The sequence below is a fragment of the Nerophis ophidion genome, linkage group LG06 (assembly GCF_033978795.1).
Source record: "Nerophis ophidion isolate RoL-2023_Sa linkage group LG06, RoL_Noph_v1.0, whole genome shotgun sequence".
Classification (NCBI taxonomy): domain Eukaryota; kingdom Metazoa; phylum Chordata; class Actinopteri; order Syngnathiformes; family Syngnathidae; genus Nerophis; species Nerophis ophidion.
In genome coordinates this window covers 78,007,056-78,031,771 of record NC_084616.1, presented here as the reverse complement: position 1 = coordinate 78,031,771, position 24,716 = coordinate 78,007,056, and the positions used below count along the sequence as shown (strand labels likewise).

Genomic DNA, 24,716 nt, shown 5'->3' with positions numbered 1-24,716 from the left:
CTATGGGTTTTTTTTTTTGTGTCTTACTGCAAACGGAATTAAAGTAAACAAATGAAAAAATTGTAGATCAGTTGCCAGATCTTAAAAAACCCAGTGGTACTGTTTTTCAATTTACACTAATATGTTGTAAAAACAAAACAACAAAAAAAGAACAACGTATAATTTAAAGTAAGAAAAAACAAAACAAAAAAAAACAGCTGTACTCTTTTCCATTTCCTGTTTTACTTTATGTTGTAAAAAAAAAAACCAACAACAAAAAACAGTGTATATTTTTCAGTAGCATTCTGGCGACTGGCAGTTTTTTACTGTAAAATCTACAAATATGTTTTATACAGTGTATGAAATAAATATTTTTGATAGATAGATAGATAGATAGATAGATAGATAGATAGATAGATAGATAGATAGATAGATAGATAGATAGATAGATAGATAGATAGATAGATAGATAGATAGATAGTGTCACGTCTATGGGATCATGTTTTGTTTTGGTCATGTTTGTTTTTGTTTTTTGGACATTCAGTTCTTGTTCTTGCACTTCCTTGTTTGTCTTATTACCATAGCAACTCATTAGTTTTTACCTTGTCCTCATGTCTTACACCTGTTTGCACTCATCATAGCTATTATTTAAACTGGAAGTTGCCAGGAAGTCAGCCTGGCGACTTTATACCTCAACTCCCTTCATGCCATGCCATGCTGCTTAATCATTCTGTCCATGCCACGTAAGTTTTTGGTTTGTTTAAATGCCACAATTAGTGTATTTTGTCCTTTTGTCCATAGTCATGCCTTTGTGCTAGTTTTTGTTTTCAGTAGTCAAGATTGTTTTCCGCAACTGTGCGCGCCTTTTGTTAGTTATAGTGTTTAAGAATAAATATGTACTTACATTCACGTCTCGCTCGTGCCAACTTTCCTTTGCATTGGAAGAACAATCCAAACCCCAAAGTCCATGGTTTGACAGATAGACAGATAGACAGATAGACGGATAGATGGATAGATGGATAGATGGATAGATGGATAGATAGATAGATAGATAGATAGATAGATAGATAGATAGATAGATAGATAGATAGATAGATAGATAGATAGATGGAGAGATGGATAGATAGTACTTTAAATCCAAGGACGCTTCTTAGTTACATCGCAATCATTGTGGAATTGATCTCAGAAGTTGGCTTGGCACAGCAGGCCCAGACCACGACTCCTTTTAAATATACCAATCATACCGAAAGTTTGCATTTGCTTAAGCGCATAAAATTTTGAAGACCGATTTAAACTAATCCTGGCACATGGTATTAATTATAATTAAAAATCAATAGGATTCTGTCAAGTGTCAGTGATTGACATTTGAACAAAACTGACCGACAGACAGTTCCAGTAAAACAACATAGTAGGCATTTCTTTCTTGGAAAACCAAATAGAACCAGCGCTCTGCACCTGATGTAAAGTCAACTCTAGAGTGGAACAGTTCTGCCTAGCAACAAGTGGCCATTCAAACATGTGACTACTTAAAGACACGTCTGCCAACACTATAGAACGGTGGCGGGGAGTTGGAATTAAACAGCACAGTAAAAAGGAGTACTGTGGTTGGCTTTGTATGGATCGTCAACCTCACTTTTTTTTTACTGCGAGGGAAAAAATAATAAAAGCAACAATTCTCATTCATTGGCTTGTTATTAGTTTGTCATATCATGCTTATGTAAGTCCCACCCTCAATTGAAACTCTGTCACATGGGTCGCTATCTGGATGCCAGCATTATTTACTGGCATCCACTCTGGTTATTACATGTGCGTTAATTCATGTGTGTGTGTGTGTGTGTGTGCGTGTGTGTGTGTGTGTGTGTGTGTGTCCGCAGGGTGGGACAGCCTGGGAAGGGGAACAGAGAGTCCCTGTTCCTGAGGTGAGGTCAGTGCACCGCCACGACACATTTCCGTTCCTCAGGACTCCCGCTGCTAGCACAGTAACACACACACACACACACACACACACACACACACACACACACACACACACTTGTATTTTCTACCTTTTGGAGACCTCTGAAAAATGCCTCCCTCGTAAGGACCACCCTTTCTAGATATATCAAAATTTGCATTTACAACATTATACATATACATATATATATATATATATATATATATATATATATATATATATATATATATATATATATATATATATATATATATATATATTATATATATATATATATATATATATATATATACATATATATACATATATATATATATATATATATACATACGTATATACATATATATACGTATGTATATATATATATATATATATATATATATATACGTATGTACATATATATATATACATATATATATATATATATACATACATATATATATATATATACATACGTATATATATATATATACACATACGTGTATATATATATATATATATATATATATATACACATACATATATATACATACGTATATATATATATATATATATATATATATATATATATATATATATATATATATATACATACATATACATACATACATATACATACATATATATACATACATATATATATATATATATATATATATATATATATATATATATATATATATATATATTAGGGCTGGAATCAATGGGTGTCCCACGATTCGATTCAATATCGATTTTTGGGGGCACGATTCGGTAATATATCGATTTTTTCGATTCGATTCGATTCAAAAACGCAATTTTTCCGATTCAAAACGATTCTGTATTCATTCAATACGTAGGACTTCAGCAGGATCTACCCCAGTCTGCTGACATGCTAGCAGAGTAGTAGATTTTTTTTTTTTAAAGCTTTTATAATTGTAAAGGACAATGTTTTATCAACTGATTGCAATAATGTATTTTTTTAAACTATAAAAGGAACCAAAAATATGACTTATTTAATATTTGTGAAAACATTGGACACAGTGTGTTGTCCAGCTTATGAGATGCCATGCAAGCTGCAACGTTCATGTTTACCGGCCATAATTCAACATCTGTTTTGCCTTTAAAATGCTAATAGTGTGTTTGTGTGCTGAAAGTGGCCCAGGAGAGGATGGCGTCATCAGTCAACAGATGTTGTTACTTGTGATGCAATTATGCAACATTTGTATCCAATAAAGCTGCTGCATTTTGGGAAAAACCGCCACTGTTCCAGCTTCTTCCAGTCCTGAAAACAACCTCACGAGGTGTCGTTAATCTTTTAACTTTACTGAAATTCTCTCAACTCCTCAGGGCGATGCGTCCTGTATGGCCGGCGTATTGCCTTTACTAATGACAGCGTTATCGCTCGGAGGTAAAGCACGTGAACAATGTTATCTGGTAGCTGCCGTCTTTAAGTTTGAAAGTAAAGCAGGATGAGGACTCTTGACAAGCCGTCATGGTGTGGAGCCAACACAAACAACAACCATTAATCATGCACACACACTCGCATGTGCTCCTGCAGGACGACATGTGGAGTCCCGAGTGCAACCACGCTAGGAGAACCAATGCAAATCGGGAAATTGACACAATAAAAACATTATAACACATGCTAACAAACAACAACAATGGTGTAGTTGCTCCCTGGATTGAAAATGATAAAAATATTTATTTTAGTTTTAGTAACCTTCCCAACTGTGAGAAATCCCACTGTTTAATATGTTTGTGTGTACGCTTCACCGATGAGAGTACTTGGTGAACATCGTTTTGTCCTACTAATTGCGATGGTTCTTGAACTGTGGCGCAACACTTTGTTTACATGTAAACTCTTCCACTCCTTAGTTGTCTCATTTTGTCCACCAAAAGTTGTATACTGTGCGTGAATGCACAAAGGTGAGCTTTGTTGATGTTATTGACTTTAGAGTGCTAATCAGACATTTGGTCAGTGCATGACTGCAAGCTAATCAATGCTAACATGCTATTTAGGCTAGCTGTATGTAAATATTGCATCATTATGCTTTATTTGTAGGTATATTTGAGCTCATTTAAAATCCTTTACTTTTATCCTCTTAGTTTTGCATGTCTCATAACACATTATCTGTATGTAATATTGGCTGCATTTTTGATAGTTGTGTGTGTGCCATGTTGTTCCAGACCACAGCAAACATTACCTAGCTTGCCAAAGATTGTAATAAATCAATTAAAAGAAGACAGCCTGCTGCTTCCTTTAACTTGGACACACACATCTATACCTTTGGCCATAAAAAGCCAGTAATTTCCGGGAGTTCTCACCTTCTGAGTAGCCTCTGATTTACTAATGGTTTTTAATGTTGTAAAAGTATGTAAAATAAATATTAAATTTCAACATTTCTTCAACAAAGATTTGCTTCAACCTGCGACACAGTCATTTTGATAGTAGGCTATTAGGGATAATATAGACACTTACATCACGTGTTGCCTTCATTATAAGACTTACAGTATATACGAATTTTAATTTTTTGCGGCTCCATACAGATTTGTTTTTTGTATTTTTGGTCCAATATGGCTGTTTCAATATTTTGGGTTGCCAATCCCACACTTAGGCCTACTATGCAACTGTATTTCAATGTTGGTCATCACAGTGGTATTTGGAGTGTTTTATTCACCATTTTTCTCCTTCTGTTCACTACTTTTGTTTTACCTCTCTTTTTGAAATGTAGCTGTTCTGTGCTTTTTGTTTTGCGATGTGTGTAATTGCCGCACGTCTTCATGTTACATTATTTCTGTGAATGTTTTTGAAGCCAGCTGTTAGCCTTGGCAGTAGATACCCCAAACAAGTAGCTGCGAATAGGGGAAATACAATGATAACCACAGAACAGGAAATAGCAACAAAAACATTATTGAGTTTGCCCAATGCCCGTGCCGAAGAAGCAGTTGATTTCCAAAACAAACATGGATTTTTGCATTTCTGCTTGTCCGACATTTTCACTGTATTTATTTATTTTTTTCATTCTGTTCACTACTTTTGTTTTACCTCTCTTTTTGAAATGTAGCGGTTCAGTGCTTTTTGTGTTGCAATGTGTATAAATTGCCGCATGTCTTCATGTTACATTTATTCCGTGTATGTGTTTGAGGCTAGCCATTAGCACTTGGATTATATGCCCTAACTGTGAATAGGAGAAGTATGATGATAACCACGGAACAGGAAATAGCAACAAAAACAGTGTTACCTTTTTTAAAAGGGACTTGCACTTTTGTGTTTTGTTTTCCTTCTGTTCACAACTTTTGTTTTATCTCTCTTTTTGAAATGAGGCTGTTCTGTGCTTTTTGTGTTGCAATCTCTATAAATTGAAGTATGAAACAAAAACAGTATTTTGTGATGTTTGCCTTTTTTTGTTCAAGTGTAAACATGGGGACGGGTAAACTTAAGGGGGACCTGCACTTTTGGGGGGAATTTTGCACAATCATTACGAGAGACAAGAACACAGATATTTTTTTAGTATTTGGAGTGTTTTCTGAGGTGGTACTGGGTGAACAACGTTTGAGAACCACTGAGTTACATAATAGAAAAAGCCACACACTGCAGGTGGAGGGAAAAAAGGGTCATTTGGCAGGGACAGAAAGACAGAAATGTACTCCGAAAAAGCCTTAAAATTAGTCACACAAAGTTGATCTGCCCCCCCCCAAAGTATCTGTGCTCACACATCCAACTGAATGCAATACATACTTGGTCAACAGCCACACAGGTCACACTGAGGTCGGCGGTATAAAAAACTTTAACCAAAAAACAAACTGTTACAAATATGTGCCACACTGTGAACCCACACCAAACAAGAATGACAAACACATTTCGGGAGAACATCCGCACCCTAATATAACATAAACTCAACAGAACCAATACCCAGAACCCCTTGCAGCACTAATTCTTCCGGGACGCTACAACATACACCCCGCCCACCTCAACCTCGTCATGCTCTCACAGGGAGAGCATGTCCCAAATTCCAAGCTACTGTTTGGAGGCATGTTAAAAAAAATAACGCACTTTGTGACTTCAATAATAAATATGGCATTGTCATTTTGGCATTTTTTTTCCATAACTTGAGTTGATTTATTTTGGAAAACCTTGTTACATTGTTTAATGCATCCAGCGGGGGCATCAAAACAAAATTAGGCATCCATCCATCCATCCATTTTCTACCGCTTATTCCCTTTTGGGGTCGCGGGGGGCGCTGGCGCCTAATAATGTTATAATTCCACGACTGTGAATATCGGTATCGGTTGATATCGGAATCGGTAATTAAGAGTTGGACAATATCGGAATATCAGATATTGGCAAAAAAGCCATTATCGGACATTTCTAATTATACATATATATATACATATACATATATATATATATATATATATATATATATATATATATATATATATATAGTCGTACTCATAAAATTCACATACCCTGGGAGAATTTATGATTTCTTGACCATTCTTCAGAGAATATGAATGAAAACACAAAAACCGTTCTTCCACTCGTGCTTAATGGTTGTGTAAGGTATTTATTGTCAGAAGAAAACCATTTCTGCGCAAATGTCACAAAGTATCCCGCTTACATTACGCCAAACAGCACAGAAAACAAGCCTTAAAACTTCTGGAACAAAGTCATTTGGAGCGATGAGATCAAAATGTCACTTTTCGGCCACTCGACCATGCAGCCCATTATTGTGCGTCATGAAACAGCCACACCACAATTTTTCAGAGAGTCCTGTATTTCAGCTGAAGTTATTTGTGGATTTCACTTCGCATCTCAAACTATTTTCCTGGCAGTTGTGGCAGAAATCTTTGCTGGTCTACCTGAATCCCTCATTTTCCACTTCTCAATCAGCGTTTGAACACTGCTGATTGGCATTCTCAATTCCTTGGATATCATTTTATACCCCTTTCCTGTTTTATGTAATTCAATGACCTTTTCTCGCAGATCCTTTGACAATTATTTTGCCTTCCCCATGATTCAGAATCCAGAAATATCCGTGCAGCACTGGATGAAAGATGCAATGGTCTGTCAGAAGCCCAGAAACTCACTGACCTTTTATAGTGCCCGCGGGCACCAGGTAGCCCGTATGGACCAGATGAGTCGCCCGCTGGCCTGTTCTAAAAATAGCTCAAATAGCAGCTGTGGAGAGGCGGAGCCGACGGTCCGACAGAGAGGCCCGGCCCAAGATGGCGGGGAGGAGGCGGGGATGGCGAGCGAGCGGCGAGGCGGGGCGTGCCAGGAGCGGCGCCACAAACAACATCAAGTGTGTGGATCGCGCACCTGTACACGATTAACGTATCTCCTCTCACTGTATAAAAGGGGAGAAGGAGGAGAGAACGGGGCTGGTGATGGTGCGGAGCGAGAAAAACACATACAACGACGGAGACGGAGACAAGAAGAGGCGGACTGAAGTACGTGCTGCTGAAAAGCAAACGGAGGAGCGAGCAGCAGAGGGAGACGGGAGACGCAGCGGAAGAGCGACCTGACCGCAGACAAGCTTGTGTGGGAAAATAAAGCAGGTCAAACCTGCTCGAAGTCATGTCCTTCCTTGATGGTCCATGGAACCCGCAAGACGACGGCGTGAGTCAGTCATAGCAGCACTTACCAGTGAGCTGCCTCTATGTTTTAAATTGTATTTATTTACTAGCAAGCTGGTCTCGCTTTGCTCGACATTTTTAATTCTAAGAGAGACAAAACTCAAGTAGAATTTGAAAATCCAAGAAAATATTTTAAAGACTTGGTCTTCACTTGTTTAAATAAATTCATTTTATTTTTTTTACTTTGCTTCTTATAAATTTCAGAAAGACAATTTTTGAGAAAAAATACAACCTTAAAAATTATTTTAGGATTTTTAAACACATATACTTTTTTGTCTTTTAAATTCCTTCCTCTTCTTTCCTGACATTTTAAAACAATGTTCAAGTAAATTAATTTTTTTATTGTAAAGAATAATAAATACATTTTTATTTAATTGTTCATTTTAGCTTCTGTTTTTTTGACGGAGAATATTTGTGAAATATTTATTAAAATTGATTATGATTAAAATTTTAAAAAATATATTCTGGCAAATCTAGAAAATCTGTAGAATTGAATTTAAATCTTATTTCAAAGTCTTTAAAAAAAATTTTTTAATTTTTGTTCTGGAAAATCTAGACGAAATAATGATTTGTCTTTTGTTAAAAATATAGCTTGGTCCAATTTGTTATATATTCTAACAAAGTGCAGATTGGATTTTAACCTATTTAAAACATGTCATCAAAAATATATATTTATTGTGAGAAATCATTAAGATGATCAGTGTTTCCACAAAGATAAATATCATTGATTATTAATAATAACAGAGTTAAAGGTAAATTGGGCCAATTGGCTATTTCTGCCAATTTATTTAAGTGTGTATCAAATTGGTAGCCCTTGGCATTAATCAGTACTCAAGAAGTAGCTCTTGATTTCAGAAATGTTGGTGACCCCTGTTTTATACGCACACATTAATTATAAACAAACATGTCACAGGTGAGGATCGGAACCTTGATTAGCCATTCAAACCTGTTTGTGTCAACTTTTATGCAGGTTATCACATCAAAGTCATTAGGGTATGTAAACTTTTCTCAGGGTGATTTGGGTACTTTCTTTTGTCATTTTGATTTAAAAAGAGTAAACATAGTTGATTGCCAACAAATAGCTTCGCACAACCATTAAAGGCCTACTGAAATGAGATGTTCTTATTTAAACGGGGATAGCAGGTCCAATCTATGTGTCATACTTCATCATTTGGCCATATTGCCATATTTTTGCTGAAAGGATTTAGTAGAGAACATCGACGATACAGTTTGCAACTTTTGGTGGTGATAAAAAAGCCTTGCCTGTACAGGAAGTAGCAGACGATGTGCGCGTGACGTCACGGGTTGTGGAGCTCCTCACATCTGAACAATGTTTACAATCATGGCCACCAGCAGCGAGAGCGATTCGGACCGAGAAAGCGACGATTCCCCCATTAATTTGAGCAAGGATGAAAGATTCGTGGATGAGGACAGTGAGAGTGAAGGACTAGGAAAAAAAAAAAAAAACAGGGCAGTGGGAGCGATTCAGATGTAATTAGACACATTTACTAGGATAATTCTGGAAAATCCCTTATCTGCTTATTGTGTTACTAGTGTTGTAGTGATATTATATAACGGCACCTGAAAGTCGGAGGGGTGTGGCCACAGGTGTGGTGACCGCCAGTGTCTCTGAGGGAACCCACGTTTCTCGACGAGGCGAGGCGAAGCGAAGGCAGCCAGTCGGCCCGGGCTGAGCTTTTTCCCCCCCTCTTCCTCGGTGGAAACATCCCACGTTCGGGGGCGGCGGGTCGGAGGAAGCAAGAGAGTCCGCAGCTGCCTCTTTGACAGGTGCACGTGGAACGACGCAAGCTCCGCTCAGGTCTACGGTAAGAGCAGACTTATTACCACAATTTTGTCACCAAAACCTGCCGGTTGACATGTGGTAGAGAACCATGTTGGCTTGACCGCACTGTTCCATAGTAAAGCTTCACCTTCGGGAATGTAAACAAGGAAACACCGGCTGTGTTTGTGCTGCTAAATGCGCCCGTAATACACCGCTTCCCACCTACATCTTTCTTCTTTGACGTCTCCATTATTAATTGAACAAATTGCAAAAGATTCAGCAACACAGTGTCCAGAATACTGTGTAATTATGCGATTAATATAGCTGGGATCAGGCTGGAACAAAATGTCCGCTGCAATCTGTGACGTCACGCACACGCGTCATCATACCTCGACGTTTTCAACAAGATACTTCGCGCGAAATTTAAAATTGCAATTTAGTCAACTAAACCGGCTGTATTGGCATGTGTTGCAATGTTAATATTTCATCATTGATATATAAACTATCAGACTGCGTGGTCGCTAGTAGTGGCTTTAAGTAGGACTTTAAATAAGAAAATCCATTAAAGGGGAACATTATCAGCAGACCTATGTAAGCGTCAATATATACCTTGATGGTGCAGAAAAAAGACCATATATTTTTTTAACCGATTTCCGAACACTAAATGGGTGAATTTTGGCGAATTAAACAGCTTTCTGTTTATTGCGCTGGAGGCGATGACGTCAGAATGTGACGTCGCCGAGGTAACACACCCACCATTTTCATTTTCAACACATTACAAACACCGGGTCTCAGCTCTGTTATTTTCCGTTTTTTTGACTATTTTTTGGAACCTTGGAGACATCATGCCTCGTCGGTGTGTTGTCGGAGGGTGTAACAACACTAACAGGGAGGGATTCAAGTTGCACCACTGGCCCCAAGATGCCAAAGTGTCTGCCGCCAGACCCCCATTGAATGTGCCGGAGTGTCTCCACATTTTACCGACGATGCTAAGACAGACATGGCACAGAGATGTATGGATAACCTGCAGATGCATTTGCAACGATAGTCAACGAAATCACAAAGGTGAGTTTTGTTGATGTTGACTGCCAGCTAATCGATGCTAACATGCTACGCTAATCGATGCTAACATGCTATTTACCGGCGGTGCTAAAGCAGACATGGCACAGAGATGTATGGATAACCTGCAGATGCATTTGCAACTATATTACGTTTCCTTCCACCCACATTTAATGCGAAACAAACACTTACCAATCGACGGATTTAAGTTGCTCCAGTGTCAAAAGATCCGAAAGTCCTGATTGTTTGGTCCGCACATTTTACCGGCGATGCTAACGCAGCTATTCGGCCAGGCTATGGTTATGAATAGCGTCATTAGCTATTCGCTCAATAGCTTCAGTTTCTTCTTCAATACTTTCATACTCCAACCATCTGTTTCAATACATGCGTAATCTGTTGAATCGCTTAAGTCGCTGAAATCCGAGTCTGAATCCGAGCTAATGTCACTATATCTCGCTGTGCTATTCCCATTGTTTGTTTACATGTGCAGCACTGTGTGACGTCACAGGGAAATGATGGTTTCGAAGATAGCGAAAATAAGGCACTTTAAAGCTTTATTTAGGGATATTCCGAGACCGGTAACATTTTGAAAAAAACTTCAAAAAATACAACATGCCACTGGGAACTGATTTTTATTGTTTTTAACCCTTTTGAAATCGTGATAATGTTCCCCTTTAAGCAAGAGTGGAAGAAAGTTTTTTGCGTTATCATTCATATTCTCTGAAGAAAGCCCCAAAAAATCATCAATTCTCCAAGTGTATTCAACTTGTGAGTACACCTGTATATATTTGAAATATCTCCCTAATTCTGAGGTCTCGAGGTTGGCAAGAATGCTTGGACTCCCACTCCCAAACATTCCCAACATGAATCACACAAACAAAACGAAGCATCCGCAAGAAAGTGTGTTTGTCCAGCAGTGGGCATTGACGCGGTATTTATCACCAATATATTTACGTTTCCTCCTAATCCGTCAACTGCGTGACATGAACACCGAGCGACTGCCTGTGACTCAGCAACCCCGGGGGGAGTGAAGGGAGGGCGGGCGTGGGGGCTTCTTAACGCATCATATGACCTGGAACACTCGCGTATGTCAGTGGAAACCCATTCCCACGCAACAAGGACCTCCATTCTCCGAAAGTACGACTCCCAAATCCCAAATGCGTATTAAAAGTCGGCTTCACTCATTCAGAACTCCCCGAAACAAAGTGGAACTTTCCCCCCCGCCTACCTTGCTCATCTTCCCGCTAAACATGGTCCCCGCTGGTGTGGTCTTTCACGCCGGGGAGAGGCTCCATGAAGACGGCCACACTAGTGCCGGAGTCCGTACGAGAGATGACTTTTCCAGTCTCCCCTCCTCAGTGTGGAGGTGGTGGAGGGGTGACACGACATGGGTGGGGCCACACGCTGATCCACGCCAGGGGGGTGTGACGTGGCCGACACTCGCCCTCCCATTGGTCGCTTAGGGGAGGGGAGCGTGAAGATGGCCGCTCCTGATTGGTGGAAACGGTTCCAGGAGGGAATGGAGCGCTACAAGTTTGTAATTAAGTCATTAGTGTTGTAAGTTAATTACTCTTAAAATGTACATTTAAAGTAGAAATGCAATTTTACACAGATATAGAAGAGTTTCTATTTATATATAAACTATGGCCCACGGGCATAGGCCGTGTAGGCCATCAGGGAGCTCCACGCCAGTGCCACAAATGTTGGAGAGAAAAAAAAAATAATAATAATTAACAATTGTTACTATTTTTTTCTAAATACAAAAAATAATCCCACGTTAATTAAAATGCAAAGTAAAGCCTATTTAATAGAAATGTTATTTGTTACAACATTACGTCGTCGTCGTCGTCCACCCCCCCCCCCCCCTCCCGCCATTTTGGACGTCCACATCAAAAAATCAACACAAGTTGTCAAAACGGCCAAAACTGTCAGGTGCCCAGGGATGAAAAAAGAGAAAAGAAGAGGAGAAGAAATGAGAAAAAGCCAGAGCTAGGTAACGTTAGCCTACATGAAATGATTTGTCTGTTACAGAATGTGATAGTAATCTGGCTTTTTAGCATTAAGCTAATGTTACATGATTCGGCAATTGCTAGTCAATAAATAGCTAGTTCGGTTTTAACGTCGGGTTAATATTGTGGAGGGGGCTAAATTGTTATGGAAAATAGTAATGTAATGTTGGGTAATTACAGTACTCTCACTACATTCCTCAGGGACATTTGTATTAGATCTTTTAAGTAGGTGTTTTTTGTTTACATTGTTATTGCCTTCTGGTTAGCTAATGTTTGCCCTGCAGGTAATAGTCACTTTTCCACCCCTTTATATATTAAGTATAGTTGTAAGCCTAGTTGTTAAAGTGCACGTCATTAATGTTAATTAAATGCCTACTGAAATGAGATGTTCTTATTTAAACGGGGATAGCAGGTCCATTCTATGTGTCATACTTCATCATTTCGCAAGATTGCCATATTTTTGCTGAAAGGATTTAGTAGAGAACATCCACGATAAAGTTCGCAACTGGAGAAAAGTCCTGCCTCTACCGGAAGTCGAAGACGATGACGTCACATGTTGAAGGCTCCTCATATATTCACATTGTTTATAATGGGAGCAAAAACAGCTATTCGGGCCGAGAAAACGACAATTTCCCCATTAATTTGAGCGAGGATGAAAGATTCGTGTTTGAGGATATTGATACCGACGGACTAGAAGAAAAAAAAAACGCGATTTCAATCGCGTTGCTTGAGACGGATTCATATGTTTTTAGAGACATTTACTAAGATAATTCTGGGAAATCCCTTATCTTTCTATTGTTGCTAGTGTTTTAGTGAGTTTAACAGTACCTGATAGTCGGAAGTGTACGTCCACGGCCGGGTGTTGATGCGCAGTGTCTCAGGGAAGTCGACGGCAGCTGTACGGGAGGCGCAAGCTCAGCTGATCTCCGGTGAGAGGCGACTTTTTAACCACAATTTTCTCACCGAAACCTGCTGGTTGACATGTAGTCGGGATCCATGTTCGCTGTGATCCTTACTAAAGTTTCACCTCCAGTAATTTTAAACAAGGAATCACCGTGTGTTTGTGTAGCTAAAAGTTAAAGCTTCCCATCTCCGTCTTTCTACTTTCACTTCTCCAATATTAATTGAACAAATTGCAAAAGATTCAGCAACACAGATGTCCAAAATACTATGTAAATATTAGGGCTGTGAATCTTTGGGTGTCCCACGATTCGATTCAATATCGATTCTTGGGGTCACGATTCGATAATATATCGATTTTTTCGATTCGATTCGATTCTCGATTGAAAAACGATATTTTTCCGATTCAAAAGGATTCTGTATTCATTCAATACATAGATTTCAGCAGGATCTACCCCAGTCTGCTGACATGCTAGCAGAGTAGTATATTTTTTTTTTAAAAAAGCTTTTATAATTGTAAAGGACAATGTTTTATCAACTGATTGCAATAATGTAAATTTGTTTTAACTATTAAACAAACCAAAAATCTGACTTATTTTATCTTTGTGAAAACATTGGACACAGTGTGTTGTCCAGCTTATGAGATGCCATGCAAATGTAAGCCACTGTGACACTATTGTTCTTTTTTATTATTTTTATAAATGTCTAATGATAATGTCAATAAGGGATTTTTAATCACTACTATGCTGAAATTATAATTAATATTGATACTGTTGTCGATAATATTCATTTTTGTTTCACTACTTTTGGTTTGTTCTGTGTGGTGTTTGTGTCTTCTCTCAATTGCTCTGTTAATTGCAGTTCTGTGTGTTGCTGAGTCAGGTTTAGTTTTGGAATTGGATTGCATTGTTATGGTATTGCTGTGTAGTGGTTTGTTGGATTGATTAAAAAAATAAAAAAATAAAAATTAAAAATTAATTTAAAAAAATAGATTTTTTTAAAATGAGAATCGATTCTGAATTGCAGAACGTAAACTATTCGATTGGTATTCGAATTGATTTTTTCCCACACCCCTAGTAGTTATGCCGTTAAAGCAGACGACTTTTAGCTCTGTGTGTACGCAGCGCTCATATTCATAACAGCCTGTGACGTCACTCGTACACGTCATCATTACGCGACGTTTTCAAGAAAAAAGTCCCGGGAAATTTAAAATTGCAATTTAGTAAACTAAAAAGGCTGTATTGGCATGTGTTGCAATGTTAAGATTTCATCATTAACTATCAGACTGCGTGGTCGCTAGTAATGGCTTTCAGTAGGACTTTAAGCAATATCACATGAGAGGGAATGCTGTTTTTTAATTTCAGCACTGCTGTTATTTGGTTAAAGATAAGCATAACATAACATTCTCATATAATATATCATACTGTTACTTTGCATTCTGCTATTCAGCATGTTACAGGTTACTGTTACAGTGGCTGCTGCTGAAAGAAGCTTCTCTAAACTCAAACTCATTAAAACCTACCTAAGATCTACTATGATGCAAGAACGTCTCAGTGGACTTTCCATCCTAAGCATAAATCATGTGGTCTCAAATCAGTTGTCATGTGATGATGTTGTAGATGACTTTGCTGCAAGAAAGACTAGGAGAGTAAGGCTGTAGCAGGTGATGTGAGGATGATGGGGGGTGGTGTACAGTCATTTGGAAGTCATTTTAGTTCATGCAATATTAGAAAGCACAAATAGAGAACTCTAGGATCCCCTTTTTGTAATATAGTTGTTAAAGTCATACTGCTTTGATATCTTGTTTTGTGCAGTGCCTTATTTATATTGTGTTTTTAATTTATTTTATGCAACTTGTTCACACGTTTTATTTTGTGTTTATGTATGTAAAAAATATTGTATTTCATATATTCATTATTTATGCATAATTTTTTTATCTTCTTGTTAATTTGCTTTCTTTAAGTTAAAAAAAAGGTCAAAGACAAAGCTATTCGGTTTCTTGTGAGCATATACACTTCACTGCCGATGTGGGGGGGGCGCCACCTAAAATCTTGCCTAGGGCGCCAGGCCTGCCCACGGGCCAGATATGGCCCGCCAGCATCCAAAATCTGGTGCAAAGTTCAAAAGCCAGCATCTATGATGGTATGGGGGTGTATTAGTGGCCAAGGCATGGGTAACTTACACATCTGTGAAGGCACCATTAATGCTGAAAGGTACATACAGGTTTTGGAGCAACATGTGTTGTCATCCAAGCAACGTTATCATGGATGCCCCTGCTTATTTCAGCAAAACAATGCCAAGCCACGTGTTAAAAACAGTGTGGCTTCGTAGTAAAAGAGTGCAGGTAGTTTCCTGGCCCGCCTGCAGTCCAGACATGTCTCCCATTGAAAATGTGTGGCGCATTATGAAGCTTAAAATACGACAACAAGATCTTTGACTGTTGAACAACTTAAGCTGTACATCAAGCAACAATGGTAATGAATTCCACTTTCAAAGCTTCAACAATTAGTTTCCTCAGTTCCCAAACGTTTGAGTATTGTTAAAAGAAAATGTGATGTAACACAGTGGTGAACATGCCCTTCCCCAACTACTTTGGCACGTGTTGCAGCCATGAAATTCTAAGGTAATTATTATTTGCAAAAAAAAAAAGTTTATGAGTTTGAACATCAACTATCTTGTCTTTGTAATGCATTCAATTGAATATGGGTTGAAAAATATTTGCAAATCATTTTATTCCGTTTAAATTTACATCTAACACAATTTCCCAACTCATATGGAAACAGGGTTTGTGTGTGTATATATATATATATATATATATATATATACACATATATATATATATATACATATATATATATATATATACACATATAAATATACACATATATATATATACATATATTTATCTACATATATATATATATATATATATATATGTATATATATGTATATATATATACACACATATATATATATACACACATATATTTATCTACATATATATATATTTATCTACATATATATATATACATATATATATTGGATAACCCAATCAAGATATATACATATATATATATTTATCTACATACATATATATATATATATATATATAAGTTTGGGGACCCTTGATCTATATAGTGCAAATTTCAGGAAAATTAAAAACAAAATAATAATTATATAAGTTGACTAACGTACAGTGTTTGAGAGTTTCACATTTTGATTAAATCAAAACAAATATAAAGTTCACTATTTTTTTATTAATTATTTTTAATCTAAAAAAATGTATTTAAATGCATGTATATATATATTTTTTTATACAATACACTTTTTATGCAGGTCAATCACACTTTTGAATTGTAATTAATTCACCATCAATTGCAGGATATTATTTGCTAGTATAATTTACATTAACATTATAAAAAAAAAAAAGACGCCAATATTTGGACACAAAAGCCATTTTAACGTAAGAATATCTTAAACAGGAACATTCTTTTATTGTTTTACTTGAAGTTACATCATGTGCATGCCCCAAAAACCTGCTAACAGTATTTATGGCATGTATCATTTTTAGTTCAAATAAATTGAAATATTTTAGTTCATCATTTTTATACACACACTTTAGTTCAAAGTTAATATCATTTAGCTTATTTTTAATTACTTGTTTTATTTTCGCCATTTAAATTATATTTAATGATCAATCAATGTGAATTTATTTATATAGTTGTTAATCACAAGTTGTTCAAAGTTTCCATCATTTTTTGTTAAGGTATAGTTTTTAATAGGGGCGTTGTAAAATAATGACAGAATAGTGGCTGATTTAAGATCCCATGGCTATGGAGTGCAGCTCACCAGCAGATGGCAGTGTTTCTCCTATAGTATGTTTTTTATAGCTAATACAGAGCAGAGAGTTCCTCGTGGTGTTGTTTATGTTGTCATTCTATGTCAGTTATTCTCCAACTGTGGTATGGCTCCATCTAGTGTGGACATGTGTACTGCATATGGAATGTCATTGTATCTTTGATGAGTGTGCATTGTGTGTCATTTGGTTAAAAATATTAAATATACAAAACCCAAAACCAGTGAAGTTGGTACGTTGTGTAAATGGTAAATATAAACAAAATACAATGATGTGCAAATTATTTTCAACCCATATTCAATTGAACAGACTGCATATTCCCTGGCAACAGAGAAGACTAGAAAATACCCTCAGAATGGAGAAATGGAGAGGAAGATGTGGCTTGACTTGCTTGTATTGTGCAAAATCCAAAACCAATGAAGCCGGCGGCGTTTCTGGGTGTTGTTGATGAATGGCATTCGCTTTGCATGTAGAGTTTTAACTTGCACTTACAGATGTAGCGACAAACTGTAGTTACGGACAGTGGTTTTCTGACGTGTTCCTGAGCCCATGTGGTGATATCCTTCACACGAGGATGTCTGCTTTTGACGCAGTACTGCCAGAGAGATCCAAGGTCACGGGCATTGAACGTTACGTGCAGTGATTTCTCCAGATTCTCTGAACCTTTTGATCATATTACGGACCTCAGATGGTGAAATCCTTAAATTCACCTGTGGGATGTTCCAAATAAGTGTTTGATGATCATTCCTCAACTTACTCAGTCTTTTTTTTCCACTTGTGCCAGCTTTTTTTTAACATGTTGCAGGCATCACATTTTGAATGAGCTAATATTTGCAAAAAATAAAGTTTTCCAGTTCGAACGTTAAATATCCTGTTTATTCTGTTTATATTTACCATTTACACAACGTGCCAACTTCACTGGTTTTGGGGTTTGTACTTGTTAAATAAAACATCTGCCCTTGTTTCTAATGAATACTTGAGCTAATTGCGCTACTTTATTTTCACGTTGGCCATTATACTGGTACTTGGAGAGTCAAATATATACTGGTACTAGTTGTACTGGTACTTGGAGAGTAAAGTATATACTGGTACTAGTTGTACTGGTACTCGGAGAGTCAAGTATATACTGGTACTAGTTGTACTGGTACTTGGAGAGTCAAGTATATACTGGTACTAGTTGTACTGGTACTTGGAGAGTCAAGTATATTCTGGTACTAGTTGTACTGGTACTTGGAGAGTCAAGTATATTCTGGTACTAGTTGTACTGGTATTCGGAGAGTCAAGTATATACTGGTACTACTTGTACTGGTACTCGGAGAGTAAAGTATATACTGGTACTAGTTGTACTGGTACTTGGAGAGTCAAGTATATACTGGTACTAGTTGTACTGGTACTCGGAGAGTCAAGTATATACTGGTACTAGTTGTACTGGTACTCGGAGAGTCAAGTATATACTGGTACTACTTGTACTGGTACTCGGAGAGTAAAGTATATACTGGTACTAGTTGTACTGGTACTTGGAGAGTCAAGTATATACTGGTACTAGTTGTACTGGTACTCGGAGAGTCAAGTATATACTGGTACTAGTTGTACTGGTACTCGGAGAGTCAAGTATATACTGGTACTAGTTGTACTGGTACTCGGAGAGTCAAGTATATACTGGTACTAGTTGTACTGGTACTTGGAGAGTCAAATATATACTAGTACAAGTTGTACTGGTACTTGGAGAGTCAAGTATATACTGGTACAAGTTGTACTGGTACTTGAAGAGTCAAGTATATACTGGTACTAGTTGTACTGGTACTTGAAGAGTCAAGTATATACTGGTACTAGTTGTACTGGTACTTGGAGAGTCAAATGTTTTCTGAGGCGGTACTTGGTGGAACATGTTTAGAACCACTGCCTTATGTGTTCATCGGCTTACGTAAAGGCAACAAATAGTGGAATATTACGCATGAGGGTGGAGTATGCATCTGGCATGACTAGGAAAAAACTACTTGGGGCAATAAGACCTCAGTTGTGAAGTTCTACCATGAATAAGTTTGGTTGTGTGTGCAATTTCCATCCATCCATCCATCTTCTTCCTCTTATACGAGGTCGGGTCGCAGGGGCAGCAGCCTAAGCAGGGAACCCCAGACTTCCCTCACACCCGGCCACTTTGTGCAGCTCCTCTCAGGGGATCCCGAGGCACTCCCAGGCCAGCAGGGAGACATAGTCTACCCAATGTGTCCTGGGTCTTCCCCGTGGCCTCCTACCGGTCGGACGTGCCCTAAACACCTCCCTAGGGAGGCAGTCAGGTGGCATCCTGACCAGATGCCCGAACCACTTCATCCGGCTCCTCTCCATGTGGAGGAGCAGCGGCTTTACTCTGAGCTCCTCCCGGATGGCAGAGCTTCTCACCCTATCTCCAAGGGAGAGCCCCGCAAACCGGCGGAGGAAACTCGATTCAGCAGCTTGTACCCGTGATCGTGTCCTTTCAGTCATAACCCAAAGCTCGTGACCATAGGTGAGGATGGGAACGTGGATCGAGCGTTAAATTAAGAGCTTTGCCTTCCGGCTGGGCTTCACGGTGGAAGAGGGGTTAGTGCGTCTGCCTCACAATACGAAGTTCCTGCAGTCCTGGGTTCAAATCCAGGCTCAGGATCTTTCTGTGTGGAGTTTGCATGTTCTCCCCGTGAATGCGTGGGTTCCCTCCGGGTACTCCGGCTTCCTCCCACCTCCAAAAACATGCACCTGGGGATAGGTTGATTGGCAACACTAAAATTGGCCCTAGTGTTTGAATGTGAGTGTGAATGTTGTCTGTCTATCTGTGTTGGCCCTGCGATGAGGTGGCGACTTGTCCAGGGTGTACCCCGCCTTCCGCCCGGTTGTAGCTGAGATAGGCGCCAGTGCCCCCCGCGACCCCAAAAGGGAATAAGCGGTAGAAATGGATGGATGGATGCCTTCCGGCTCAGCTCCTTCTTCACCACAACGGATCGATACAGAGTCCACATTACTGAAGACGCCGCACCAATCCGCCTGTCGATCTCACGATCCACTCTTCCCTCACTCGTAAACAAGACTCCCAGCTACTTGAACTCTTCCACTTGGGGCAAGATCTCCTCCCCAACACGGAGATGGCACTCCACCCTTTCCCAGGCGAGAACCATGGACTCAGACTTGGAGGGGCTGATTCCCATCCCAGTCGCCTCACACTCGACTGCGAACGGACCCAGTGAGAGCTGAAGATCCCGGCCAGATGAAGCCATCAGGACCACATCCTCTGCAAAAAGCAGAGACCTAATCCTGCAGCCACCAAACCAGATACCCTCAAGGCCCTGACTGCGCCTAGAAATTCTGTCCATAAAAGTTATGAACAGAATGGGTGACAAAGGGCAGCCTTGGCGGAGTCCAACCCTCACTGGAAACGTGTCTGACTTACTGCCGGCAATGCAGACCAAGCTCTGACTGCCACAATCAGACAGTCCGATACCCCATACTCTCTGAGCACTCTCCACACGGTCGAATGCCTTCTCCAAGTCCTATGCACCCTCAAGGACACTGCCCAGAGTATAGAGCTGGTCCACAGTCCCACGACCAGGACGAAAACCACACTGTTCCTCCGGAATCCGAGGGTCGACTATCCGGCTTAGCCTCCTCTCCAGTACACCTGAATAAACCTTACCAAGAAAGGCTGAGGATTGTGCAATTTGATGTAGCAATTGTCTGATGGGAGGTAGCACTCCAGAGTGTATGGCTTGGAGCAGCATCTAGTGGTGGCCATTGGCAACTGCAGGCATAAAAGGATTGATGTATGTGCATAATTCTGCAGTAGTTACAGGGATGATGGTAGGTAACTGTATATGTCTTCCAATCAGAGAAGAATGTGACTGCAGGTCGGACCATACGCCTAATGCAGTCCATGCTTCTTTCTCATACGCGTGGAATGTCCGGATTTTGATTTGGGAGGAGGGGGACGGAGAGAAGGGATGTTCTAGGAATGTTCTCCGCTTTTTTTATGGACTGTGAAAGGGGATCAAGGGGAGCAGGGTGGCTCAGCGATGGTTTCACAATAGAAAGGTGACCTAAAGCAGGGGTGTCCAAAGTGCGGACCGGGGTCCATTTGCGGCCGGCAGGTCATTTTTTAACGGCCCCACCGCACATTTTAAAAATACATAAAAAGTGATATAAAGGAGCAAACGGGTGAAATGTAACAAGAACATTTTGCGATGTTTACTCTAATAACACAAAGCTGCCATGCAGGCTATGTCTTTCTTTAAAAAATAATAATGAATCAAAATCAATGTCATGATGAATTATTGACCTATCCAAGGCTCCAATTACGTCACGTTAAATTTTCCATTTTCAGATATTTTGGGGGGAAATTGTTGCATATTTTGTGTTTGCCATATAAAAAACTGAGCTGTTTTTTTTTAAAGAAGGGACTAAAACGAACAAACAAAAAACATAAACAACTCTAAAAATTATAATTGACGGATGGATCTGAAGTTGATCTCGAGACTATTGTGTTAAAATTAAACAGTAAAAAAATTTTGAATTTATCTTCTAACTTTAATGAGTAGGACCCTTTTGGATCCCCAATCATTTTAGTGTGATTTTAATGCTCCAATTATTATATCATCTCAAATAATCCACTGGAAAAAATTATTTGTTGAAAATATGACATGTTTTGTGATTTTTCCATAAAAAACACGTTTTTTGTGACAAAAAGAGCTTACAACTTAAATCTTTAAAATCATTATATTGACAGATAGACCTAATGTTGATCTAGGGATTTAAAACTTGACTAATAATAAAAAAAATAATACTGAATAATGACACATTTTTTATATTTTTTTGACCAAAACCCTTTGGGGTCCCTGAGATCAAGCCTGAGTGGAGGCCTAAATGCATATTTTTTTATACATATATTGTATTGTTTTTTAAAATAACAAATATCAAAGTGGCCCCCACTTGTTTTGATTTTTCGGTGTGCGGCCCTCAGTGGATAAAGTTTGGACACCCCCGACCTAAAGGTATAAGAAGGCACATAGCGAGGAGAGGATGACAGGAAACTGACCCTTAATTGACTTGGAATGAGCTGAGACGGTGGAGGGTCCTGCAAAAGTTGACCATTAACTTGAGTGTCTATGCTCCTGTGCATCTTTTACTTGTTTTTGTACGTCTGCCGTGTCCACATGGGAGACATCACGGAATAATGTCAGAAATGCGAGGAGCGAGAGGAAATGAGGGGAGGAGCGTGCCTGAGGATAGATTGCGTAAGACACTCAGTGTTGAGAAGGTGCAGCTGTTAACGAGGAAGGGTCTTCGGCCTCACGTGTTCTTGTTTACAAGTCTTTCACCCAAACACGCTCTTTGCGCAAGGATCAAGTCAACAAACATGTCAGCGATCATCAAAAGGCTCATAACTCCTCCACAAAACTATTTTTGAGTCAAAATATGCAAGCCTCGAAAGGACCAATTTCTCAAACAAATAGCTGCGGATAGGGGAAGTATGATGATAACCACAGAACAGGAAATAGCAACAAAAACATTGAGTTTGCTCACTGCAAGTGCTGAAGAAGCCGTCGACTTTCACTGTAAACATTTCAAGCTTGTCTGACATTATCACGGTATTTATCATTTTTTTCCTTCTGTTCACTACTTTTGTTTTACCTCTCTTTTTGAAATGTAGTTGATCTGTGCGTTTTGTGTTGCGATTTGTGTAAATTGTCGCACGTCTTCATGTTACGTTTATTCTGTGTATGTGTTTGAGACTAGCAGTTAGCACTTGGAGTAGATGACCCAAACAAGTAACTGTGAATAGGGGAAGTATGATGATAACCACAGAACAGGAAATAGCAACAAAAATATTGAGTTTGCTCACTGCAAGTGCTGAAGAAGCGGTCGACTTTCACTGTAAACATTTCAAGCTTGTGTGACATCATCACGGTATTTATAATTTTTTTCCGTCTGTTCACTACTTTTGTTTTACCTCTCTTTTTGAAATGTAGTTGATCTGTGTGTTTTGTGTTGCGATTTGTGTTGCGATTTGTGTAAATTGTCGCACGTCTTCATGTTACGTTTATTCTGTGTATGTGTTTGAGGCTAGCAGTTAGCACTTGGTGTAGATGACCCAATCAAGTAACTGTGAATAGGGGAAGCATGATGATAACCACAGAACAGGAAATAGCAAAAAAAACATTGAGTTTGCTCACTGCAAGTGCTGAAGAAGCGGTCGACTTTCACTGTAAACATTTCAAGCTTGTGACATTATCACGGTATTTATAATTTTTTTCCTTCTGTTCACTACTTTTGTTTTACCTCTCTTTTTGAAATGTAGTTGATCTGTGCGTTTTGTGTTACGATTTGTGTAAATTGTCGCACGTCTTCATGTTACGTTTATTCTGTGTATGTGTTTGAGGCTAGCAGTTAGCACTTGGAGTAGATGCCCCAAACAAGTAGCTGCGAATAGGGGAAGTATGATGATAACTACAGAACAGGAAATAGCAACAAAACATTGAGTTTTCTCACTGCAGGTGCTGAAAAAGCAGTCGACTTGTACTGTAAACAAACATTTATTTTTGCATTTCTGCTTGTCCGACATTATCACGGTATTTATATTTTTTTCCTTCTGTTCACTACCTTTGTTTTACCTCTCTTTTTGAAATGTAGCTGTTATGTGCTTTTTGTGTTGCGATGTGTCGCACGTCTTCATGTTACATTTATTCTGTGTATGCGTTTGAGGCTAGCAGTTAGCACTTGGAGTAGATGCCCCAAACAAGTAGCTGCAAATAGGGGAAGTATGATGATAACTACAGAACAGGAAATAGCAACAAAAACATTATTGAGTTTGCTCACTGCAAGTGCTGAAAAAGCAGTCGACATCCACTGTAAACAAACACTGATTTTTGCCTTTCTGCTTGTCCGATCTTATCACGGTATTTATTTATATATTTTTTTCCTTCTGTTGACTACTTTTGTTTTACCTCTCTTTTTGAAATGCAGCTGTTCTGTGCTTGTTGTGTTGCAATGTGTGGAAATTGTCGCAGGTCTTCTTTAATGCTACATTTATTCTGTGTACGTGTTTGAGGCTAGCAGTTAGCACTTGCAGTAAATGCCCCAAAGCAAGTAGCTGCGAACAGGGGAAGTGTGATAATAACCAGATTACTTTACTTTGACATGCGCAGAATATAAATGGAAAGGTGTGTTATGGTTTCAGCTATAGCGCCATCTTTTGGACAAATTTGCTCGCCGCAGGTGCTGAAGAAGCAGCCAACTTCCACTGCAAACAAAAATGGATTTGAACATTTCCGCTTGTCCGACATTATCATGGAATTTATCATTGTTTCCTTCGGTTGATTGATTGATTGATTGAAACTTTTATTAGTAGATTGCACAGTACAGTACATATTCCTTACAATTGACCACTAAATGGTAACATCCGAATAAGTTTTTCAACTTGTTTAAGTCGAGGTCCACGTTAATCAATTCACGGTTCCCTACTTTTGTTTTACCTCTCTTTTTTGAAATCTAGCTGATCTGTGCTTTTTTTGTGTTGCGATTGTCTTCATA

General features: G+C 38.8%; 1 protein-coding gene across 5 annotated transcripts in view; it reads right to left on the bottom strand.

Annotated features, from left to right (window-relative positions):
• The window catches only part of tns2a (tensin 2a), a 164,882-nt gene that overhangs the window by 125,836 nt on the left and 14,330 nt on the right, over positions 1–24,716 (bottom strand). The window contains exon 1 of one of the 5 annotated variants that reach the window (XM_061904905.1): positions 11,626–11,787. The exons of the other annotated variants lie outside the window; for them this stretch is intronic. Coding sequence (XP_061760889.1) covers positions 11,626–11,649 — 24 coding nt within the window. The 5' untranslated portion in view covers positions 11,650–11,787. Of the gene's footprint in view, positions 1–11,625; positions 11,788–24,716 lie in introns of those variants that run through there. 5 annotated transcript variants of the gene reach the window in all.